This window comes from Macaca thibetana, chromosome 14, assembly GCF_024542745.1.
Source record: "Macaca thibetana thibetana isolate TM-01 chromosome 14, ASM2454274v1, whole genome shotgun sequence".
Lineage (NCBI taxonomy): Eukaryota > Metazoa > Chordata > Mammalia > Primates > Cercopithecidae > Macaca > Macaca thibetana.
In genome coordinates, this window is record NC_065591.1 from 46,308,288 (window position 1) to 46,330,456 (window position 22,169).

Sequence of the window (22,169 nt, forward strand, 5' to 3'; positions counted from 1 at the left end):
GGATTCAGTCCAAGAGACAAGTTGGTCCATGTGCCAACTTACAAAGGTTTTCCAGGAATATGCTTTACTGTCAGGCTTTGAAAGGAAGCTTTCTCAATAGAAACAAGCACTGTCAAAAACTCTTTTATTTTTTACACCATAAGACATAATCTAAGAAGTTTTAAAAATCGAATGCTGGCCAGGTGCAGTACTTCATGTTTGTAATCCCGGCACTTTGGGAAGCTGAGGCAGGAGAAGCACTTGAGGCGTGGAGCTTGAGACCAGCCTGGACAACATGGTGAAGATGCCATCTCCACAAAAAATTTAAAAATTAACTGGACATGGTGACAGGCACCTGTAGTCCCAGCTATTTGGGAGGCCAAGGTAGGAGGATCATCACTTGAGCACAAAAAGTTAAGGCTGCAGTGAGCCATGATTGTGCCGCTGCATTCCAGTCTGGGCAACAGAGTGAGACCCTGTCTCAAAAAATATGTAAATAAATAAGCAAAAAACAAACAAATAAAATTAAAATTAATTAAAATAAAAATAGAATGCTCAGGGTTACTGGTGGCCTTTGGCAAGAACTGAGCTCAGAGATTACAGCCTTCTACTAGACCTATTTAACATGGTGACAGTTATATTTAGCTACAAAAGCATTGCCTACTGATCAAAGACACCCAAGGCGTCAGGTAGGAAAGGGTCTGACAAGGTAACTGAAGCCCTCCATGCCTATGGCAAGGCAAAAATTAACTCATTACACATAGATACTAGTTAATAATCTCTAAAAATGAAACCCCAAACAAAACAAAATTTGTAATACTTGATATTTCCAGGGAGGGAAACTGGGAGGCTGGGGGGGCAAGTGTACAAAGAATTGCCTTTCAAAAACTAACAAAAATTTTAAACTAAAGAGAGACAGAGACACAGAAGAGAGAAAGAGAGGAAAAAAGTGTATGTGTACTGGGCTTAGGATGCTTAGGGGAAAAAAACATTCTTAATGTCTTTCGGAATTACCCCAGACTTCAGCTCAAGCAACAAACCAGTACTCTACTGGTAGAGTCTAAGATTTGACCAAGAACATAACAGGAGGGTGGATGGAAACAGATTAGAAGTGAAGCCTCTGTGTTTAGAGCCCAATTCTCCCAAAGCCTTCAAAACAAATAAATAATAAACAGTTAAAGTCCAAATAAATAAACTACAAACATCATAGGTTTTTCCAGTTAGGTAACCTATTTCCAAGGTCTGAAAAATGTAATCATGCAATTCTTAAGAGATAGCCAAAATTCTTCTTGCTTCAATTTAAACCCTGTCCTTCTTAGTCAACCACCTCAAAACAGCTGGCTGTCATTCTCTATGTGAGACCCTATATACTCTTTTAAACTGCTACTGAAAGCTTTTTTCATTCCTCAGGGCCACAGAATAAGTGATCTAATGTTTTCTTCCAAGTTACTATTTCCAACCTTTTAACTGTTAGTATTCCCATCAGTTCTCAGTTTCAACTTGATACTTACCGAATGGCATGTGCTTTCAGAGGTTTCTTCCTTAACGACTGGACAACTATCCCCCAACCTCTCTACCACTGACTTTTTTAAAACATTTTTTTATTTACTTATCACCTCCTACTTTCTACTTCAGCAACTGACTTTCCCTCTTCACTGGGGAGCAAATCTGTATTTGCCTTAAATGAATTTCTATTTTTGACCACTTCTCAAATTTATCACATTTTTTTCCTAAAGTACTGAGAACTAACCTCATCTTGTATTTCTTGCAGCTGAGGGAGTCTTAGAGGCATTTGCTTTGTTCTTATTAGGGGTATGGTTTATAGTCACCCAGCCAGAATGTGATATACAACGGTTTACAAGGAAAAGTAGAAATGGGTGTAGGTGTATGTGCTTGTTGTAAGAAAAATTTACACTTACAGATGAAAGATCCATATATAATCCAGCCACATACCATGGAAAGGAAAAACAAGAAGAATATGTAATAGTGATGATTGCCAAAACCTAAAGAAAAAAGAAAAAAAAATACTTAATATTTTCGTTTCTTCTGATTTTCAACATAAGACCTCCTTAACCACTTTCCTGTCAAAAGTCTTCACCAAAGTAAAACAGAAATAAAGCTGTTGCTTTGCTTTTAAGTACCATTAAATCAAACCACACATTTCTGATATGTCACAGTCAACTGTCTATGTTAACTGAACTATTATTTATTAATTACTTACTTAAAAGAAGATACTTTTTTGGAATAGAATAAAGTTAACTAAGCAAACACTGCTCTAGGCTGGCCTATCCTATGATGGAAGGAAGAGAAGCAGGCAGGAATTTAAACAAATCATATAGTCTCTTCCTTCCATGTAACATGTTTGTAAAAGTAAAACTTCTGGAATAGAATACAGTTAACTAAGCAAACACTGCTCTAGGCTGTCCTATCCTGTGATGGAAGGAAGGGAACCAGGCAGGATTTTGGACTAATCATACCCTGCATCTTTCCTCCTCCCATGTAACACGTTTGTAAAAGCACCACTTCTGAATATCAAGGATTGACTTAATCGGGGGAACACAGAAAACGAATATGAGGAGCAGCAATAAATTTACACGTTGCTACTGGACATGCGAAGACTGGCAACCCACAATCTGAGAAACTTCTACAGAAGGGAAGCGGGAAGGGCCAGGCAACTAAGTCTTCTCTTGCACAAGCTGCCTTCTCAATGCTGGAGATGGGAGCGTTTCAGTGCTAATGACACAAATGCTCCTCAGCTACTACATCATGGTCTGACCTTCTCCTGAAGCAGCAAAACCCGGCAGAAGGAACAACACCCACTGGAATCAGGAGACCTAGGTTTACATATTACTAGTTGTGTCACTGTAAGTTAAGTGTTTTAACTTCTATGATCTAGCGTTTTTACAAGTAATTTGGAGATAACACCTTTTCTGTCTACTTCACAGGTCCGTGGCTACCAAACAGAATGATGCATGTGCAAATACTATATTACCTGTAGCATAATAATGATGTATGGGCTCATTGCTATTGGAATATTGAAAATGGAGCCCTAGGATGCCCTTCCACTTTTTCTGCGAGTCATAACTAAACATATGCTTAACTTCATAGTAGTAATTGAAAAATTAAATCTCTCACCTATGCACCGTCCAGTCCACAGGCAGTGCTGATCGTATCGAGCCACACAGGAGTTGCATACGTGGCAATGGAGTGACCTTAATGGCTTCCTTATCTAAGTGGGCAATCAAGATAGGCCTAAGCAAAAACCAGTGTCTCAAAGTGGTAACAAATCACAAGCAAAATTTTAACTTGAGGTCACAAAGGCATTGGCACAAATCCTAAACAGACCATCAATTCACACAGAGGCTGTGGAATGCCTTATTAGTATTTACTTCCATATGTCTACTTTGATTAGGACATCACTCAGTGGGATCTGAATTCCAGAGCCTGTTCACACTGGCTAAGTGGAAATGAGGCAGTACCACAGAGCAAAATAAGCACAGAACTAAGAGAAGGAAACCCAAGTTCCATTTTTAGCGGCACCAATAATTTGGGAGAATTTACTTCCTCCCTTGATTCCTCAATTGCAAAATGAGAGGTTTCACTAAGTGGTTTCTAAGGTCATTATGAGCCTCTGATTTGAAGTTAGTTCTAATATATGCTTCATGACAGAGAAAAGCAAATAAAACACACAATGGATAATCCACAGAGAGATGTAACCAGAGACAACTTCAAGAGATTATAAACATCATTCTTCCATATGTTCAAGACAGAAAGCTGTTCAGACAGGAATGTAAAATTAGAAATGGGTAAAAACAAAGGTGTATAAATATACCATGAAGATCTGACAAATGCTTACATGAGCAACATTACCAAGAATTTGCTCTCACTATGGAAAAAAATTATAAAGAAAAAACTCACAAGACATGATGTACAAAATGTTCTGAAGTCCAGACAGCCAGTTTCTGCAAGGGTGATGATATTCTGAAAGACATGAAGTTTGACCTATTATCACTTTTTATTGGAAAATGTATTATGCACAGTTATATACCATTCTCACAGCTCTTGCTCCAAGCTGAAGTAGTTAGAAAAGCAATTTGGAATACTTGCCACCAAATCATTCTGTGCTTGAAATGAGGTGACTCTTCAAGGTTGCATTTTCAACCAACAGCTAATAAATTAGGATGCGTAAAAATTATACCACCCCATCACTCCCGCCTATCACCTCATCTCTGTGAATGGCAATCATCTCACAGTTATGATCTGCTAGAGAAAAATAAATATGCACATATACACACCCATTAAAAAAGAAAAACCCACCAGTATACATCAAAACTGAAAGTTACAAGCACCAAGGGCTGGGTCTTTCAGGAACACGGGCTTTAGGTAACAGACAACATTCTCCAACTTCTAAACATTCATGAGCAATGGAAAACATGCCATGTCATCTGAGAACTTCACATTTGAGGAAGAGAAGGGGCGTTTCCTCAGCCAATAAGCAGAAGGACTCTCCCTGGTCACTGACTAGTTACTCTCCATTTATTAAGTGGGGAAATGTAAGCTAAATGACCATTATGAAAATGTTATTACAAGGAAGCAGGAGATCATATTCCTAAAAGGAATCACATCTGAAAAAGTCTTGGTGGGGTATTACTTTAACAGAAAATAAAAATATGTATTAAAACTTTCATATACATAAACGAAAAAACTGTAAGAGTGGAAATCTAATTTTTGCTATATCACCCCCCATGTCATGCAGCCATAACAAAAAGCAACACATCTGCATACATAACTTTCTAAAGTTTACAAACCCTCCTATTAAAAATATCAGTAACAAAGAAATCTCACCACTTTCTTTTCTTCTTCAGAAGCCTTAGTGAAGCCTGGATCAGTTGCCCAAGTCTTATAGAAAAAGTACAGAAAGGCTACTATGCTGAAAATGAAGCTGAAATAGAAAGGGGCTCCTGCTAAATGTTAAAGCCAAGTTAAGGAATAAACCAAACTTCCTTTAAAAATAATATAATTATCATGTAAGCAAATTTCATCATTGGCGCCTAAGAACTTCACCTTCCTTATGTACACATGTCCCCGCCCCTAAACCTCTTCCCATCCTATGTTCTAATCCTACTGGAATTTGTTCCTACTTGGCTAATAATTAATGCTTCCTTATTAGTTGAAGCTCATATTAAATACTGATAGGAATAGTTGCAACTTATGAGGAACATCCTGAAAAGTGACAAACACTTAAGACCAAATAAATTTATCTCTAATGGTGTAATTGTGGCTCTCCTGTGAGCATCTGGAAAAATATTCTTTGATCATTTTAGCAAAATCATTCAAAGAAACAACCCTCTTGATTCAGAGATTCCAAATAAAAGTATTTCCCTATATATTAGATACATGTTTGCAGAAGTTTCCCACTGAAAGTTTAGTAACAAATCCTTTTATTAGGCTGAGTTAATTTAGAGACAAACTGCTCTCCTTGTGAAATGATTGAAAGTCACATATTATGGATAAATTATGATAAAAGCGTTTCATGGATAAATGTTATCTGCATTGAAATGTTTTTAAGGTGATACAAATTATCTGTATAATAAGTAAAATTTTGCTCCAAGGAATGACAAATGAACACGCAGCAGTAAATCAAGTAAGACCAGAAATAAACCAACCGTCCTTGCCCAATTGAAATAATTATTGACAAAGTAACTGTCTACACCTTCCAAGGTTCTGCCGTGCTATCCTGTGCCAAACTTCAATGTGGAAAAAGTGACCACAAAATACTCTAAACCCTTTCTATTCAAAGTGTTGTCCAAAGACCTGCAGACACAACTTCACCCGGGAGCCTGTTAGAAAAGTAGAACTTCAGGACCCACCCTAGACCTACAGAACCAGACTCTGGGTTTTAATCCCCAGGGGCTTCAACATGCACATTAAACTTTAAGAAGCCCTGCTCTAACCCACAAAGACAGCACAACCACATCTGGTTAAGACAGGCAGGAATAAATCTTGTTGGCTTAATTTATCACAGTTCATCTGCAGGTGGGCCTAGCTTTAAGAAAGAGTTGAGTCCAGGGAAGTTGTGTAAAATTCAATTTTAACATTTACTTAGAATGAATTAATAAAATCATCCAAAGAAACAACCCTGTTGATTCAGAGATTCCAAATAAAAGTATTTCCCTATACATCAGGAACATGTTTGCAGAAAGACACTATTAAAGGTACATAGGGTAAGATCCTTTGTTAAAGAATCACATCACAATTTTTTAATGAAATCCTGATTGACACATATGACTCAAAAATACATACATTCAGTTCTCAAAAATACCTTCAGTTTCATAATGCAATGATTCTGCATGCTGAACTGACTGACTTTTTGGCTCCTATTTTGGTTAACTTACAAAACAAATGGCAGGGGAATCACCGTATCCCCACTCTCCAAGTGAAGTGAATTGCACCCTATCACCTCACATAAAAGCTGAAGACATTCCTTGCTTCGGTGCCCTTGTCAGTGTGGTTCACTGACCTAAAATGTCCCCTACTTCCTCTCATTTTCTTCTAAAACCACACTTTTAGGGTGTCCAAGTCCTAACTGCCATTAAAACCTAACATATTTTCCCTCCTTCCTTGGAATCTTTTCTGATTCCCTAGAGAGAATGATTCTCTCCCTTCCCTGAATTTAAGAATGCTTTTGTGGCACTCAGACCTTGGACTATAGTTTACGGACACATCAGCCTTCCCAGTAAGCTGGTAACACTTTTACAGTTAAGCCTCTCAAAACGGAGCTAAAATTTGCCTTTCTCTAACTTCAACCAACTGATTTTCATTCATTAGATCCTTTAGATCTGTACTGTAGCTGTCTTTTAGATCTAATCTACATAAGCTTATCCTTTCATTTGTTCAATACATTTTTGTTGAGTGCCCATTCCTCATAGTGCATTGGCTTCCAAATGATAGACTTCTAAACACTTGAAACTGGAAGATAGTGATCATACTTCCAAGATAAATAGCAACACTGTCCTTATTTAACAGTTTCCTGGTCATGTTCCTCTGTTCATGCTCCCGTTTATCATTCTCTCTTTTAAAAGGATATAATTCAAAACAGAGCAAACACCAGTGCAGAGAACAGAGAAGCTGCTGTTGTCTTTTGCTTGGACACTCAAATCCTTGTAATACTATGTGAGAATATACTCGCTTCCTTGACAGCGGCATCACTAGCCACACTGAGCATTTAGTCAAAGCTCCTGGTTCCTTTGCACTTGACCAGAAGCTATGTCATAGCTCACCATAACATGCACTTGTACAGCTGATTTTCTGAAACTCAGTATGGGACTTTACATGTATTTATCCCTCTTAAACTTAACACAGTTACAGCCAATATCACAAACGTAATATTCAGAGATCCACCATTTATCTCCTGATTTGAATTTTACCTTCAAATTGATCAATCAGGTCCTATTTTATTGTACTCAATCCCCCCTCATAAAAGCCAAAGACATTACTTGCTGAACTTATAAAAGGTACCAAAAGAAACTGATCATCTTAGAAGCCAACCTAGAACTGCCCTTGAAATTAGTTTCAACATGCAGCCTTCCATCTAGATTTTATTCATAAGAATAACTAATAACAAAATATTAGGTATATTTATAGAACACCAATTTTGCCATGGGGACTCTAGTGAGCACTTTATAGTAATCCTTGCAGCCACACCATGAGTTTGTTTCTGTTATCTCCAATTTACAGAAAAACTAAGGCTTGGTGAAATTATGTACCTTGCCCCAACGGTACATAACTAGTCTGAAAAACAGCTAAAACTCAAAATCCTTTTGTCTTATTCCATAGTGCCCCAGAACATCTTCCCCCAATAGGCCAGTATCTGTGGAAGCAGATGCCCTTATTCAATCCAGATGGCAGCCTGAGACAAAGCTAGTTTAAACCCAGGGCAGCATCTCAGTTCATCCACAAGGCAGTTCCAAGATTTAAAATTTAGTGTGAACAACATTGTTCTGATGGTGAAGTATGCCACCTACTGACTTACATGCCCTCACAAGTAGCAGGTTCATATGGTTGCCTAGAACAAATGGCTTTAGGTTGTACAAGCAAATAAAATAGTCCAACTTGTTGATTCCAACATCTTAAGATTCTGTCTAGCTATGGAAATCAGTTCTCTTTTGTTAATTTTGATTCTACAAATTTGAAATAATTCAATAGAAAAAGCTTTGTGCAAAATCTGACATGTTTCTCAAATTTCAAAAATTTATCCCAAAACACATTTTTAAAACTGTTTTATTCCACTGCCATATGGATTGGTAAATAAAAATATCAGCTGTCTTTCCTTCCTCTGTATCATGTCAATTACCCTAGAATTTATGAGCCTTGGGTCTTCTGCAAGTGATTTTGTTGTGTCCTGTGCTGTTATCTGATGCACTCATGACTACTTATAATATCATGTATTTTTCTATCGTAATAATAATATCATCCAAGCCTTCATTAAGTGGTGGTAATAAGGCTAGTGCTTAAAAAACTGCCTCCAAATCAGTAATTATGAGACAAACAAGAGATAATAAAATCTGAAAAAAGCCAAATGACCATGCCATTCATTTAAAGAAATCTGAAAAATATTAGAGATAATGCTCAAAAATCAAAAGGAGAATTAAAGCAAAAATACGCTATAATGGATGTAGACATATGTACTTTGAGAACTCACATGGCCAACTCATTTCACATTTATTCCTATGGAAAAAATATTCTTGAATTCAGTTTACGCATGCCTCCCATAAACACTCTGTTCTTTCTTTTTGGAAATGCTAGAGAAGTAACGTGGAAGTTTGAAGGAATATACTAAAAGGTATATTTCCATCTACAACATTCTTTCTTCTCCTATTCCATAAGCAAAGCAAGGCTATCAGAGCTTCCTTGGAAGGGAAGAAGGGAGTCCGGCAAGAGGTGGGAAGATTGAAAATGCCTTCCACCTACCTGAAGTCATAAATGGTTAGAGCCCAAGTAACCCCCTCCCCATTTCTAGGTGACAGGACTTGGTCAACACTAAGAGAACAATAAACCCCTAAGTTGGACTTGGTCCTAGGCCCTGATCCTCAAGTAATAAACCTATTTCCTGAATGAGTTTTTTTTTGTTTGTTTTTGTTTTAATCTCAGGCTGCTATTCATTAGTGGGTCATGAAAGAATTAAATGGGCCGTGATTAAAATTTTTTACAAAGGAAATGGGATGAAATAACACCATAGGGTAAAAAGTACATTAGGAGTACAGTCTTTGTTTTACATATATGTTGAGTGGCAAAGTAAATTTATTTTCACTGTGGATTGAGAATTATTGCCTTAGATAATACCACTAACCTTTACCATTACTGAGGAAGCCATATTTTCCCCAATATCCCTTTCATGCAGTCCATCTTGGTACTCAGAAAATGTATTAAAATTAACTGTAACTGCTGACCAAGTTATGAGAAACATCTGACCTTGAAGGAATCTCAAGACAATCCAACAAATTATGGTACAAGTAAAACAATAATACATTCTACTGTTCCCCTCCTATGAGTAATAAATACTAGATACTTACCATTTCCATAATGTACTCTGAGACTACTTTTCGAATTAAGTAGATTTTCAACATTAAACATCTTCATCTAGAACCATTAAATGAATGCAAATATAAGTTGCATTCCCTGGGCCTTTTCTAGTACCTAAATTCCTAACAGTGACATTACTCTTTTTTAAAGGCAAAATGAGATATGCATCAAAATTGATGCTTAAAGGATATCAGGAAAAAATAAGATGAACCAAGTCATAAATATCCAAAAAACGGAACTTAGCAGAAAGGCTGTTGGTAAGTATATAAGGTTCTTATACCCAACCAAGAACCTAAAAGGAAAAAGATAAATATAAGGTATTAGTATGACTTGTATTAATTTTAGTTCTAAATTTCCCTACATAATAATGGTAGTGATAATAATATCAGCAGCAAAAGTAATAGCTTTCACGTACTGAGTGCTTACTATGTGTCACTTTCCATGTGGTAACAGAGTTACGCAACATTATCCCCCCATTTTACACATGAGAAAACTAAAGCACGATGACTCTCAAGAAGTGTATGTTCTAGTTCTTCTAACCAACTCATACAATATTTAATCTACAGCAATTTAATATATATTTTCAATGAATCTTTTGTATTTCTATTGAGACATAGACTTTTATTTCTTTTTTGGCATATATTTTTAAATACACTATAATGCAAAAATTTATATAGAGATTCACCTTTACATTTAACAAGCTTTCTTCCAGAGACTAGAATGATATTTGTGAAGCATACAGATGCACACAATCTAAAGCACATTCATCCTATAATCAGCTTAAGAAGTAGACACTTCATATAAAAAGATACACAAAGGCTAAAAATGATACTGGCATTCAGAATATTAACAATCTCACTTGGGTCACAGGCAACTTGAGGTCCACATATAATTTACCCAAAATACTGCAGTTTCAAAAGAAAATGTCTTTTACACTAAGTACTCACTACAGACATCTTATGCATGAATATAGTTTACCTGAATATATTTTAAAATTTATTTAAAGGAAAAAACAATGGTTAACAATAGGTATGAAGGGTTAAAAAAAATTAGCTACCAGGATCATAACCAGAATTATGATAAGTTCATATTTGAGAAGAACTAAAGAGTCCAAACTTTAGATGCTCAACATGCTGCCAAAATAGGCCAAATTAAGCCCTTGCAACCTCCAGGGTGTGGTCTGTCGGAGATCTTACAGCAAAAAATGTATTTGACCAATTACATAATACAATGAACTATTAATTTACAAGAGTCTCTACCACTGTGTGTCCATTCCTGACAGGTGTCAGGTTAACAGCCTGGATCAATAAGCAACTGCCCTATAATAATAATAGTTTACAGTTGCTTTCCTCTATGAAATTGGGACCCTATAGAGGAATATGAGAGATAAAGGATATATGAATAAAGTTGTCATATACATTTGACTCACATTTGAATTGTGCCCATTTTTATAATGTAGGCTTCAACTACAATAAACGAATAACCAAACACAATCTCAAATGTTCCTATCCTAGGCGAGTAGATATTACCAGCCCTTGCTTCCTCTCTGAAAAAGGAGTGATGACTCTGATCGTTGGTGATTTGGCTTAAAATTTATTTAGAGCATGAGTTAATCCAATTAGTGGAAAGTGAATAAATATCTCTAAGTTACAAGTTGTCTGAATAGCAGACAATTTTAGGCATTTTGCTATGTTTCAGAAATTTGAGTTTTCACATTACATTTATATTCTAATTCATTTCCAGACTATTGTCCCGCTCTTGGGTGATACAGTAGTAAGATTCCTCTAATACTTCATTTGCTCTTATGACAAAAGCAGGACATGCTTATGCCAGAGAATGTTGGCAATCAACAGAAAGACAGAGGAATACTCATAATCATAACATGCAAAGAGCAACCCTATATTTCCTTTCAGATCCTTTTCTATGGATCAACATCATTACATTTTTCTTTCATTCAGTGAATGAAAATGCTTAACAGCAGAGACAAGTTTCTTGCTTTTATGGGCTTTACATTGCAGGGAAGTGATTACGTGCTAGAAGAAAATAAAACAGGGATGCAGCAGCGTCAGTCGGGAACGGCCTCACTAAGCAGGTGACAGCTGAACTGAGAGGCCTGAATGACATATCCAGCTATGAAAAGATAAGGTGTCAGAATACTTCAGACAAAGACCCAAGCAAGGGCCAAGGCCCCAGGTGGGAATGAGCCTGATGTGTGAGAAAGAATGTACAGTGCAGTGAGGAGAAGGGGAAGAGAGGAAGTTGCTGGGGAGGGAATAAATCACATAATATCCCATAGGCAAGGAGTGTGGATTTTGTTCTGAGTACAAGAAAAAGTTACTAGAGGGCGTTAAGCAGGGAGAAAAGAAAGAACTTACCTGCTTTTTAAAAGACTCCCTTGATTGCTAAGTGGGGGTAAACTCTAGGGGGATAAGAAGTCAGGAGACCTGTGAGGAGACTTGGTCTAGGATGCGAGTTGTGGAGATGGAGAGAGGCAGGCAGGGAACACGTGATAATGGGTTGGACATGGGAGGTGAGGAGAGAATGACAGTAATCCAAGCATGACACCCATATTCATTTGAGGAACTGGATGCCATTTTATTGAGAAAGGAAAGAGAGAAGAAGAGATGGGGGGGTGATATGATTATTGAGTACTATGTGTCAGCTATAGCTCTATGCATTTATATGTGTTAACCATGAGGCAGGCATTATCACGACAGTTAACCCTCATTTTATAGCAACTTGTTCAACGTCAGACTGTCATGTGGTAAAGTTTGACTTGAATTCAAGCAGTCTGACTCTTAACCATTAACTATATATAATCATGTATAAATATTGTCCTAAAAATAAAACCATACCGTATTTACTATTTTATAACCTCCCAAAATTTAATTCAACTAAAAATGACTGACAGCAAAAATAACTAGCTTAAAATAAATTTAGAAAAAGGAAACAAAATTTCTGAAAAATGAGCAAAAATGCTTCAAGACGATTACAAAATCTTGAATAATTATGAAATGATTACAAACATCTCCCCATCATTCACCAAAAATAACAATTAAAATGTGACCCAGGATATTTATTTTCCACCAACTGTCAAGTCAACCAAGTTACTGGGTTGAGCAATTTGCTTTCAGCCAAATCATATGCTACCAAAGCTCTTTCCTCCCGTCCACCCTCAGGATGCTGTTATATGGTGAATAATATTTACAGCATGATAAAAATTTATGACTCCAGCTAACCAACAACAGAAATAAGAAATAAAATCAGAAACACAATAACCAGCCTTGCAAAAATTAACATACACACCTTGGAAACAAAGATGTCAGAAAAAACAATGTTACTAGAAGACATCCTTTTAAAAGCCAAGAATCTGAATTGAAGTCCAATATGTATCCAACAGCCCACATGGTAATCACAGAAAGCATCAGCAGCAGGAAGAGCTATTAAAAGATTCAGAATTTTAGAACTTTATGGATTTCACCTCTTAAGTATCTAATAATAGTGTAATATGAGAACTACTTCCAAAGTATAGAATAACAATTAATACAACAACAGAACTAACACAAAATTCTCCTCCAAAATTGCTGATTGATAAATCTGAGGTTTGAGAGATTGTACATCTTGGAAACAATCTTTTTTTTTTTTTTTTCCTAAGATGAAATTTTACTCTTGTTGCCCAGGCTGGAGCGCAATGGTGTGATCATGGCTCACTGCAACTCCCCGGTTCAAGCAATTCTCCTGCCTCAGCCTCCCGAGTATCTGGGATTACAGGAACCCATCACCATGCCTGGCTAATTTTTGTATATTTATTAGAGACGGGGTTTCACCATGTTGACCAGGCTGGTCTTGAACTTCTGACCTCAGGCGATCCACCGCCTCAGCCTCCCAAAGTGGGAAACAATCTTTTAAAAGCCCTACATTTTATAAAATGTTGCTTAAACATATTTTGTTTTGCTTTTCTTCTCTAGAAGAAATGGTGGTCTTTTAGAAAACTGTTAATGAAAGCTAAGATTTTTCAAAATAACTTCTTGCAAACAGTATTCTATATTGGAAAGCATAAAGCAAGTTCAAGGGACTACATAGAAATTAATACACAAGACTCAGTGAGGGAACTATAAGAACTCCAACCTGGGCACTGCATCATGCCATCCCTAATGGAGAAGGTCAGATGCAATAGGTCTGCAGAAAAGATGAGCTATGTTTGGAGAATGTAGAATTTTAAATGCCTATGGACATCTAGGAGACATCCAGCAGGCAGTCAAAAGCAGGTTTAGCATTCTGGAAGACTTGAAATTTATCAGTACATAGGTGGTAAAGCCATGAGTGAATAACATCCCAAAGACTGTGTGCAGGTAGAAAGGGGGCAGAATCTTAGCCAAAACAAACACTTAAAGGGAAAAAAGCAAAGTCGCCAAAAATAACCAAGAACAACCGACCAGAAAGGCAGGATCAGAATCGGCAGAAAGAAAGGTTTCAGGGAATCCAGGGAAGGGAGTTTCGAGAAGGGGGATGTTCTCAGTGTCAAATGTCACATGGAGATCAAAGATTAAAATATGTCCTCGTGATGCTACTAATTCAGGTTTATTTTGGCAAAGTTAAAAGAATGAACCTTCTATGAAACAACAGTCTGACTGAATTGAAGCTGGGCCTCGTGTTTGTGCAATGCAGTCTTTAATGACAAGATATGAGAACCTTGAAAGCAAGCAGGGCTTCCTTCTTTCTTCTTCCATTTTCACTTCTCTAAGTCATATCTAGGAGTGGATAATTTCAAATGACATTAAATCTTTAAAATGTTTCCAATTCCAATTGGCATGATGACACAAAATGGGCTAGTTTAGATTTTTTTTAATGTAAATTTAGAATCTCCTAGCAACATAATCTCAGAACAGAGATAAGAATTAAATATGGATCTCAAAATTCTAAATCCTAGATATAACACTCTTACAGACAAGCTGCACTATTCATTCAACAAATACTTGAGGGCATATTATATACAAGGTACTATTCTAGGCACTTGGGACACATCAATGAATTTAAGATCTTTTTCTCACTTAAATTCTAGCTGGGGAAGATAGACAGATAAATATGCTAAGTCAATTTTATAGTATATAAAAACCTGGATGACAAAGGGCCTTAGAGGCCATCATAAAGACTTTACTTTTACTCTGGGAGAAATGAGGAGACATCATAGGAATGTGAGCTGATAAGTGACATGACTTGACTTACATTTTAGATTCATCTGCTGAACCAATATGGCACTGGTAGAGTGGTAAGAAGGGGTCAGATTCTGGATATAAACTGAAGGCTGAACTGGTCAACACATCTTTCTAATGGACTGCATATGTGGTATGACAAAAAAAAAAAAAAGGTGAAGACAGAGGAATGCCGGAGTTACCAGCTACTGAGATGGGGAAGGCTTGGTTTAGTCAGGGGAAGGGTGGGGAGGGTATCAGAAGATGCCTATTAGACATCAAAGTGGATGAATCAAGTAGGTAATTTGATATATGAGTATGGAAAGGTCTAGACTAGAGAGACAAATATGGGAGTTATCAACATATAGATGACATTTAGGGAATGAATAAATAGCAAAGAAGTTCAATAACAAAATCCTGGGGCACCCTACCAACAAGAGATGGGGAAGAAGTGGAGGAGCTGGCAAAGGATACTGAGGAGTAACCAATATTTCTTCCTCTCCCCACTCCACATGCCTAATGCAAAAGCAGTATAGCATTCATTATGATCCTCTACATAAGAATATGGTATCTCCTAATTTAGAATCACTATGAAAGTATAATTACTAATTATTATTAATAAGATGATGGTATCATATTTGAAAACACTAGAGACAGTGGAATCAATCCAATATCCCATTTTAACAATTTAAATAGTATTCACTTCTATGACTTAGATTTTGTTATTCATGAGAATAAGCTGAAGTTTCTAACATTTTCCATTATTCAGTTCATTTTAAAGTTTAGAGGAACACCACTCAGAACTGCTAAGCTAAAAAAATGAATAAAATTTGGGTTTAATCTCTCAAAATTCCAGTGTTTTCTTTTATGAAGTGACATCATATGCCTAAAGTTTGCAACACTATCATTTTTAAAGTCCTCATGATTCTAAGGCAACATTGTAACTGTTATTATTTTCTTTTTGAGAAATAAAAATTTAGTAAGGAATAAGCTGTTCCTACAAGCTTCTATAAAACTCTTTGCAACATGGTGTTTTTCCCATTGTGTCTCTAAAAATCAAAACCTTTTGCATTTCAATACACTCATTAAATAAATGTGGAAGTACGTAATACTATTCATAAGGTAACATGCAGTTTTAGAGCATCTAGTTGAGGACCAACAATAAACAGCCAATGAAAGTGCCAAATTTCCAACTTTGGGCAACAGGATGCAGGGCAAAGATATAGTCAGCAGATATAATGCAGCAAAAAGCCAACTCTCTGGTTTCTTCTGATGCCTAAATAAACAAAAGCAAATGAACAAAAAAGTCATCTATCCCACAGAAAAGACCCCAAATGAAAATACCTCGCATTTCTGCAGCCACCTCCAAAGTCTGAACTTTTGGTTGGTTCTCATTTTGGCTTCCGTTTTCAGCATATGAATAATGAGCTGATTTTTGTTTTGTAGAGCCATATCAAGAGGTGTTTCTCCCTTAAAAAAGAGTGGGGTAAAAAGTTTAAAAATATTTTTAATATATTATGAGTGCTAAACTTTTTTTAAACTTACCAGAATCATAGACTCAACACACTATTCCAAGGATAGCCAGCTATTATCATTTATATCTATCTTGGGGTAACTGAAAACAAATATATAGCTCATCTTTATGTGAATGTATCAGTCTTCTAACTCAAGATATAATAAACTAAGGGAGATAAATACCTGGCCATACCTTAACATTCTGGATATCCAGGCTAGAACCAGCTTCCAAAAGCTTATCAACTGCATTAACATTTCCTGCTGCAACTGCCCAGTGAAGTGGAGTGTTTTGGTGTATTTTATCAACCACATTGAGAGAAGGATTAAACTTTAAAAGAAATCCAGTTGGTTCTGGCCTGTCTCAAAATAATAAAATACCAAGAGGCATTAACAGAGATGATGACTTAAGGAGTAAATGCAAATTATGATCCTTTAAGATAATGCCATCAATTAACCATTCAGTTAAGTATTCAGAACTGAGAAACTTCTTTGTACTGACTTATATTCTAGGTACTAATAGGAGATTCCAAAAAAAAAAAAAAGACATCTATTAAATGACATGCTATATAGACAATTTTAACAATGCAGTGAAATAACTGCTTCTGTTTTTCAAACTTTTCCTTTCATATTGTTCTATTTGCTAACACTTGTCTCTGAATTATAGATTTAACTTTAGCCAATATTAAATGCTATGCTATTTATTCAATTAAAGACTAAATGTATGTTTTAGTTGAGGAGCTAACTTCATACTATCAAATCAACTGTTAAATAAAGCAGGTATAAATTATGTCCTATAATATTTGTGAATCTTAGAAAGTTATGGACTAAAAGACAGAATTCAGTAAAATATTTTTACTTTACCAATACCTTTCCTTCCTTCATGACCACTGAAGAGATTATTTTAATAAAACAATATTCTACTTTATTTATTCCATCAACATCTTTATAGAGATTATACCTGACTTCAGATTTACCAGCAAAGACAAAATGCTTTTTAATAAAATTCTACCTCCAATCCTACCATGAACAAAAAGGAAATAGCATTAGAACTAACATGGTTCCTAGAAGAGAAGTCCTAAGTACAAGCAAAATCAGAGATTCAATACAACATAGAAACAAACTGCTAAAGTGAGAACTGTCACAAGTATTTGCTTAAATACCAGAAGTCGAATTATACAGTGTCATTAATCATGTGTTTATAGAAATAAATACACAGAAAAACTTAAATATGTAAGTGCTTAATCTGAACACACAAAAAGACTCTTTTCAGTTATATTTTCAAAGCAGACAAGACTGATGTCAGAGAATCTCAAAATTTAATATTTTCCAGAAAGCAGACTTATCAGATTTTAAATTACGAGAACATTTAAAATTATAGCCATTTTTCTTAAAGGCAAAGGAAGAAATACAAGTCATGTTAACAAGTATATGTCAAGGTATATCTACTTGTTAGGTAAGGAAATTTTTTTCTTATTAGTAGCTTTCAAACTTTTTGCCAAAGCTATCAGAAAAGAGAAAATGTATTTCAATGCTGCTTTTCTAACTATCTTAAAAGTCGATTATCACAGTCTCAGTGTGGAAAATACTATTTTCTTCAATGTACTATCATCTCACATAGACAGAGATACTCAAAATTACACACACAGAAAAGAAATAGTTGGAACCAGAATCAGATTGAGGTGATTAAATTAAACTCACCCAATTACTTTGTGAGCTGATAACATGAGAGGTGTCTGGCCATTTACATCTGTCATATTCACACTCTATTCAAAAAGAAGACAATTAGCATAACTGTAAATACATTCAAAAGTCTATTTGTTCTCGTAATAGAAATATCTCTTTAATACATTCAGTACCACCATTATTTCTACATGAAGGGTTCAAATATCATTTGATAAAAAGAATGCTCTGCTCTACTTCCATAGGGTAAAAATCCATGGATTTCTACAAAATATTTTTAAAAAGAAAATCTGAATATATAATGTAAAGTGTTACTTGATGTGAACACAGACAGCTAAGGGAAAGAGTAAAATATTCATAGCTACCATTAAATACAAGAGATGGTAGAGGCCTTAAAAGTCACCTAGTTGAGACCTTAGTTGACACATTAATTCACATTATCAATTCTTATACAAAGTCATTCAGTATCTACTCAAACAATTCCAGTAAATAGTGAACTCCCTATCTTCTGAGGCAAACTTTTCTTTCTGGACTTAACATACTAAGTTTTAAACAGTGAAAATTTCCTTTCTGTTTTCTGGAATACAGAAAAAAAAAAAAAAAGGAAATCATATTTCCATGAGGATATAATCCTTTTAATAAGACAAGTCTAGGTTTAAGGTATACAACAATGGTTTCAGCTAAGCCAAAGAAAAAGAGTTTCAGCTTCTGAAGATTCTTATGGGCCTTGGAGGACTAGGACTTGGGAAGGGGCCCAAAGAGAAGCAGACAGGACTCTTCTTCATATATTTATATTTTTCCAACAATGAAACCTAGGAGGTTATAATTCTACTTCAATCAGCTAAGTCTGAGAGAAAGTGCTTATTTAAAGGGAGTACAACCATTCTAACAGCATTTGTGCAAACACGTTTTCATGCCTTTTACAGGAAAGTCTGCTAATACATAAACTACTTTGCTACCGGAAAACATATTCCAGGCAAGTATAATTGACATTTAAACTGACAATAACCTATAATTTAACCTGTGCCTCTCAAGGCAAGTCAATTTTCATGGAATTACTTTAGAAAACAATAAGAAACATGCATTCAAATTGGCCTCCCATTTGGGCTCAAATAATGAAAGCAAATGATGGGTTAATTTAGTGATTTGACTACCATTTTTATATTCAACTAGAAGAAAAATACAGGCTTTGAAGTCATGTTTTTGAAAAACTCTGCAAATTACTGGGTTCGTAAGAAAAACTATTACCAGCTTACAAGTTTCAGAAACATCTATTATACGTTACTGAGCTAAATGACTTGTCCTTTTCCCTCCCACGAAGCTGGAAAGCAGTATTCAATAGCTAAATGTACCCAGGCTAATATCTGAATATCTGGATATCCATTAACCTCCACCTTAAAAATGAGAAGAGACTACTACTAATAATTTCCTCAACCTTTCCAGATGATAAAAGCTGGAGTGTAAGACACATTTGAGAATATACCTGTCTCTTTGAGATGAGATATGCTATAATAGGCATGTGTTGAAACAATACTGCCAGGTGGATGCTGCTGAATCCCTCTCCATCAATGAGAGTGGGGTCTGCACCATGCTGGAGTAATAATATGACCATAGGTAAATGTCCTTGTCTGCAAATAGAAGACAAAAAGCCATTCTGTAGCATGCAGAAAAAGCAAAAAGTCAGGGAGAAGCTGATATTCCTAAGACATGAGGGATTTTGGTTACATATAAAAAATACTTCCTAACAGTAAGACAGTAAGATTTTTGAAACAATGGTGATTGTCCAAACGTTTTTTACTTAGATTAGATGCTGCAAACTTAGAACTATATGAATAATCATTCTTGGGTTTTTTTTTGTTGTTGTTTTTTGTTGTTTTTTTTTTTTTTTTTGAGACGGAGTCTAGCTCTGTCACCCAGGCTGGAGTGCAGTGGCAAGATCTCGGCTCACTGCAACATCTGCCGCCCAGGTCCAAACGGTTCTCCTGCCTCAACTTCCCAAGTAGCTGGGACTACAGGCGCATGCCACCACGCTGGCTAATTTTTTGTATTTTTAGTAGAGATGGGGTTTCACCATGTGAGCCAGGATTGTCTTGATCTCCTGACCTCATGATCTGCCTGCCTCAGCCTCCCAAACTGCTGGGATTACAGGCGTGAGCTACTGTGCCCAGCCTGGATAATCATTCTTGAGTGCAAGTGATAAACTTGATAACTTCCCAATCTACCTTAAACCTTATATTACCAAATGTAAATAATAATTTTTTATGACATGCTAACGATGAAGATTCTAAGACCACTTAGACATCCCTGTCATTTTAAAAATCAAAAAATCATAAGCCAGATATGCAGAAATATAATATTCATAAACTGTGGGTTTACTGTGATAATATTAAGAACTATATATTCATATGCTTTTCTTAAGCTTGACTCTGGTTCATTTTTCATGTAAAGTACTGTACCTCAGTAGCTTAAGGGGCATGAATTAACCCTAGAGCTTCAAAACTCTTGGCTATGGAGAAAAGATTCAACTCCTTGACTTACATGAACAATTTTTCACTTCAGTTTCAGATTCCTGTCAACCCCACCAACCACCAAGAGTGGAGTTTAAATTAAAAAAAGAAACTGGTAAGTATTCAAGACTTATTAACTTCAGTTTCAGATGACCAATATACAACAGAGAAAAGAGGAGAGTGACCACACAACATAAATGTTCTAAGTTGACCTACTCGAAATTTCTTGTTAATCCTGCAACAACTTTTAAAAGAGGTGACTCATTTGGCCCTGAGACATAGAGAAATACTTTACATTTCAGAGGAAACTGACTGTGAAATAAAATCGTAGGTTTCTGAATAGACATCTGTCATAAGCCTGAACTGATTGAGTCTGCAGTTCACTGAACTACTACTTTTATTTATGTTATCAAGTATGAAAATTATTTATTCTAATTACAAAAAATAAACTATAATATACATATTTGAGTTGGATAATTATAATGGAGCTCTAAATTAAATATCAAAAACATTCTTTCTGCAAAACCTTTAAAACTGTAATTTATTTTTAAATAAAGGGAGCAAAAAAAAAGAAAAGACAGTCTTTCAAATTGTCTATAACTGATTTTCGATATGGTGACCACTAGTTACATGTGGCTATTTAATTTCAGCATTCAAAGAAACCTTACCGGATGGCCCAGTGAAGAGGAGTTGAATTTAAATCTCCACCCAACTGATCTACAACAGCACCTTTTGAAATATAAAACCTGTTAAAAGCAGACACAAATGAAAATAAGATTTGAAACTTAAGCTTCATATTGAAAAAGAAAATACTAATTTTTTCATAGTAAAAATATGTTGGAGAACAAATTATGATAGTAATATCCCTAAAACACCCAGATCTATAGAAATACGAAAGGTTCACATGGCAGAATCAGACAAATCCCTGATGAAACATTCTTAGGATGTAAGTAATTAGTCCTGCTGTAATTGGCATTCCATTATAACTTACATACCAAACACATCATAACTACTCTCTGCATAGTCTAACTACTGCAGCACTCTTGAAATTGTTTATATTCAAAAGGTTTAGGATCAGGGAGATATTCTTACTTGACTGGAAGGAGAAAGGTAAAATTATGTCACCTTCAACAGGTTAAAAGTAGAATTACTATGTGGGACTGAATTTTAAAAGTAAGTAGTAAAGAATTAATTTAAAATCCTTTTGGAAAAGTTAGACATTTTGAGTGTTTTGCCCTGCATTTGGGAGACAGAGATGAGAGGCACTGTATAAGGTGGACATATAAAGTAATGAGACTGATTTTCTTCTACGGTTTATAGGAATTAGTCTCATTACTTCAAAGTTGAGCTTCATACATCGTACTATCTAAATACCACGCCAGTTTATTTCCACAGAAGAGGAGTTTGCCTGTGAGTATTCATGTGTGTTAGAACATTTTAAACCTTAATAAATTTCTTAAACTTTAAAGATTTTAAATATCTAATCCTAAAACACAAAATATACACACATTCACATACAAATGTACATTTTACATGTTAAGCTGTTTGAAAGAAACAATGGGTAGGCATTACTGCTTTATGAAGGGGAAATATTTTATACAATCCAATACATGCCCACTTAAAAGTATATTCCATATTTAGTTTTTTAAAAAAGGTTATATTTCCTACCTATCTATTCTTCGTGGTGTTAACATGTAAAATATTTCAATGTTTC

The 22,169-nt window shown here is 35.6% G+C and overlaps 1 protein-coding gene across 3 annotated transcripts in view; it reads right to left on the bottom strand.

Annotated features, from left to right (window-relative positions):
• ZDHHC13 (zinc finger DHHC-type palmitoyltransferase 13) overlaps positions 1 to 22,169 on the bottom strand; it is a 53,214-nt gene that overhangs the window by 8,110 nt on the left and 22,935 nt on the right. For all 3 annotated transcript variants that reach the window (XM_050755392.1, XM_050755394.1, XM_050755393.1), the window contains exons 4-14: positions 21,124 to 21,201; positions 19,432 to 19,576; positions 17,967 to 18,031; positions 16,462 to 16,624; positions 16,098 to 16,223; positions 12,868 to 13,001; positions 9,751 to 9,853; positions 4,825 to 4,947; positions 3,898 to 3,960; positions 3,115 to 3,208; positions 1,899 to 1,982 (exon numbers count right to left, since the gene is read on the bottom strand). In XM_050755392.1, the coding sequence (XP_050611349.1) occupies positions 1,899 to 1,982; positions 3,115 to 3,208; positions 3,898 to 3,960; positions 4,825 to 4,947; positions 9,751 to 9,853; positions 12,868 to 13,001; positions 16,098 to 16,223; positions 16,462 to 16,624; positions 17,967 to 18,031; positions 19,432 to 19,576; positions 21,124 to 21,201 (1,178 nt within the window). The remainder of the gene's footprint in view (positions 1 to 1,898; positions 1,983 to 3,114; positions 3,209 to 3,897; positions 3,961 to 4,824; positions 4,948 to 9,750; positions 9,854 to 12,867; positions 13,002 to 16,097; positions 16,224 to 16,461; positions 16,625 to 17,966; positions 18,032 to 19,431; positions 19,577 to 21,123; positions 21,202 to 22,169) is intronic.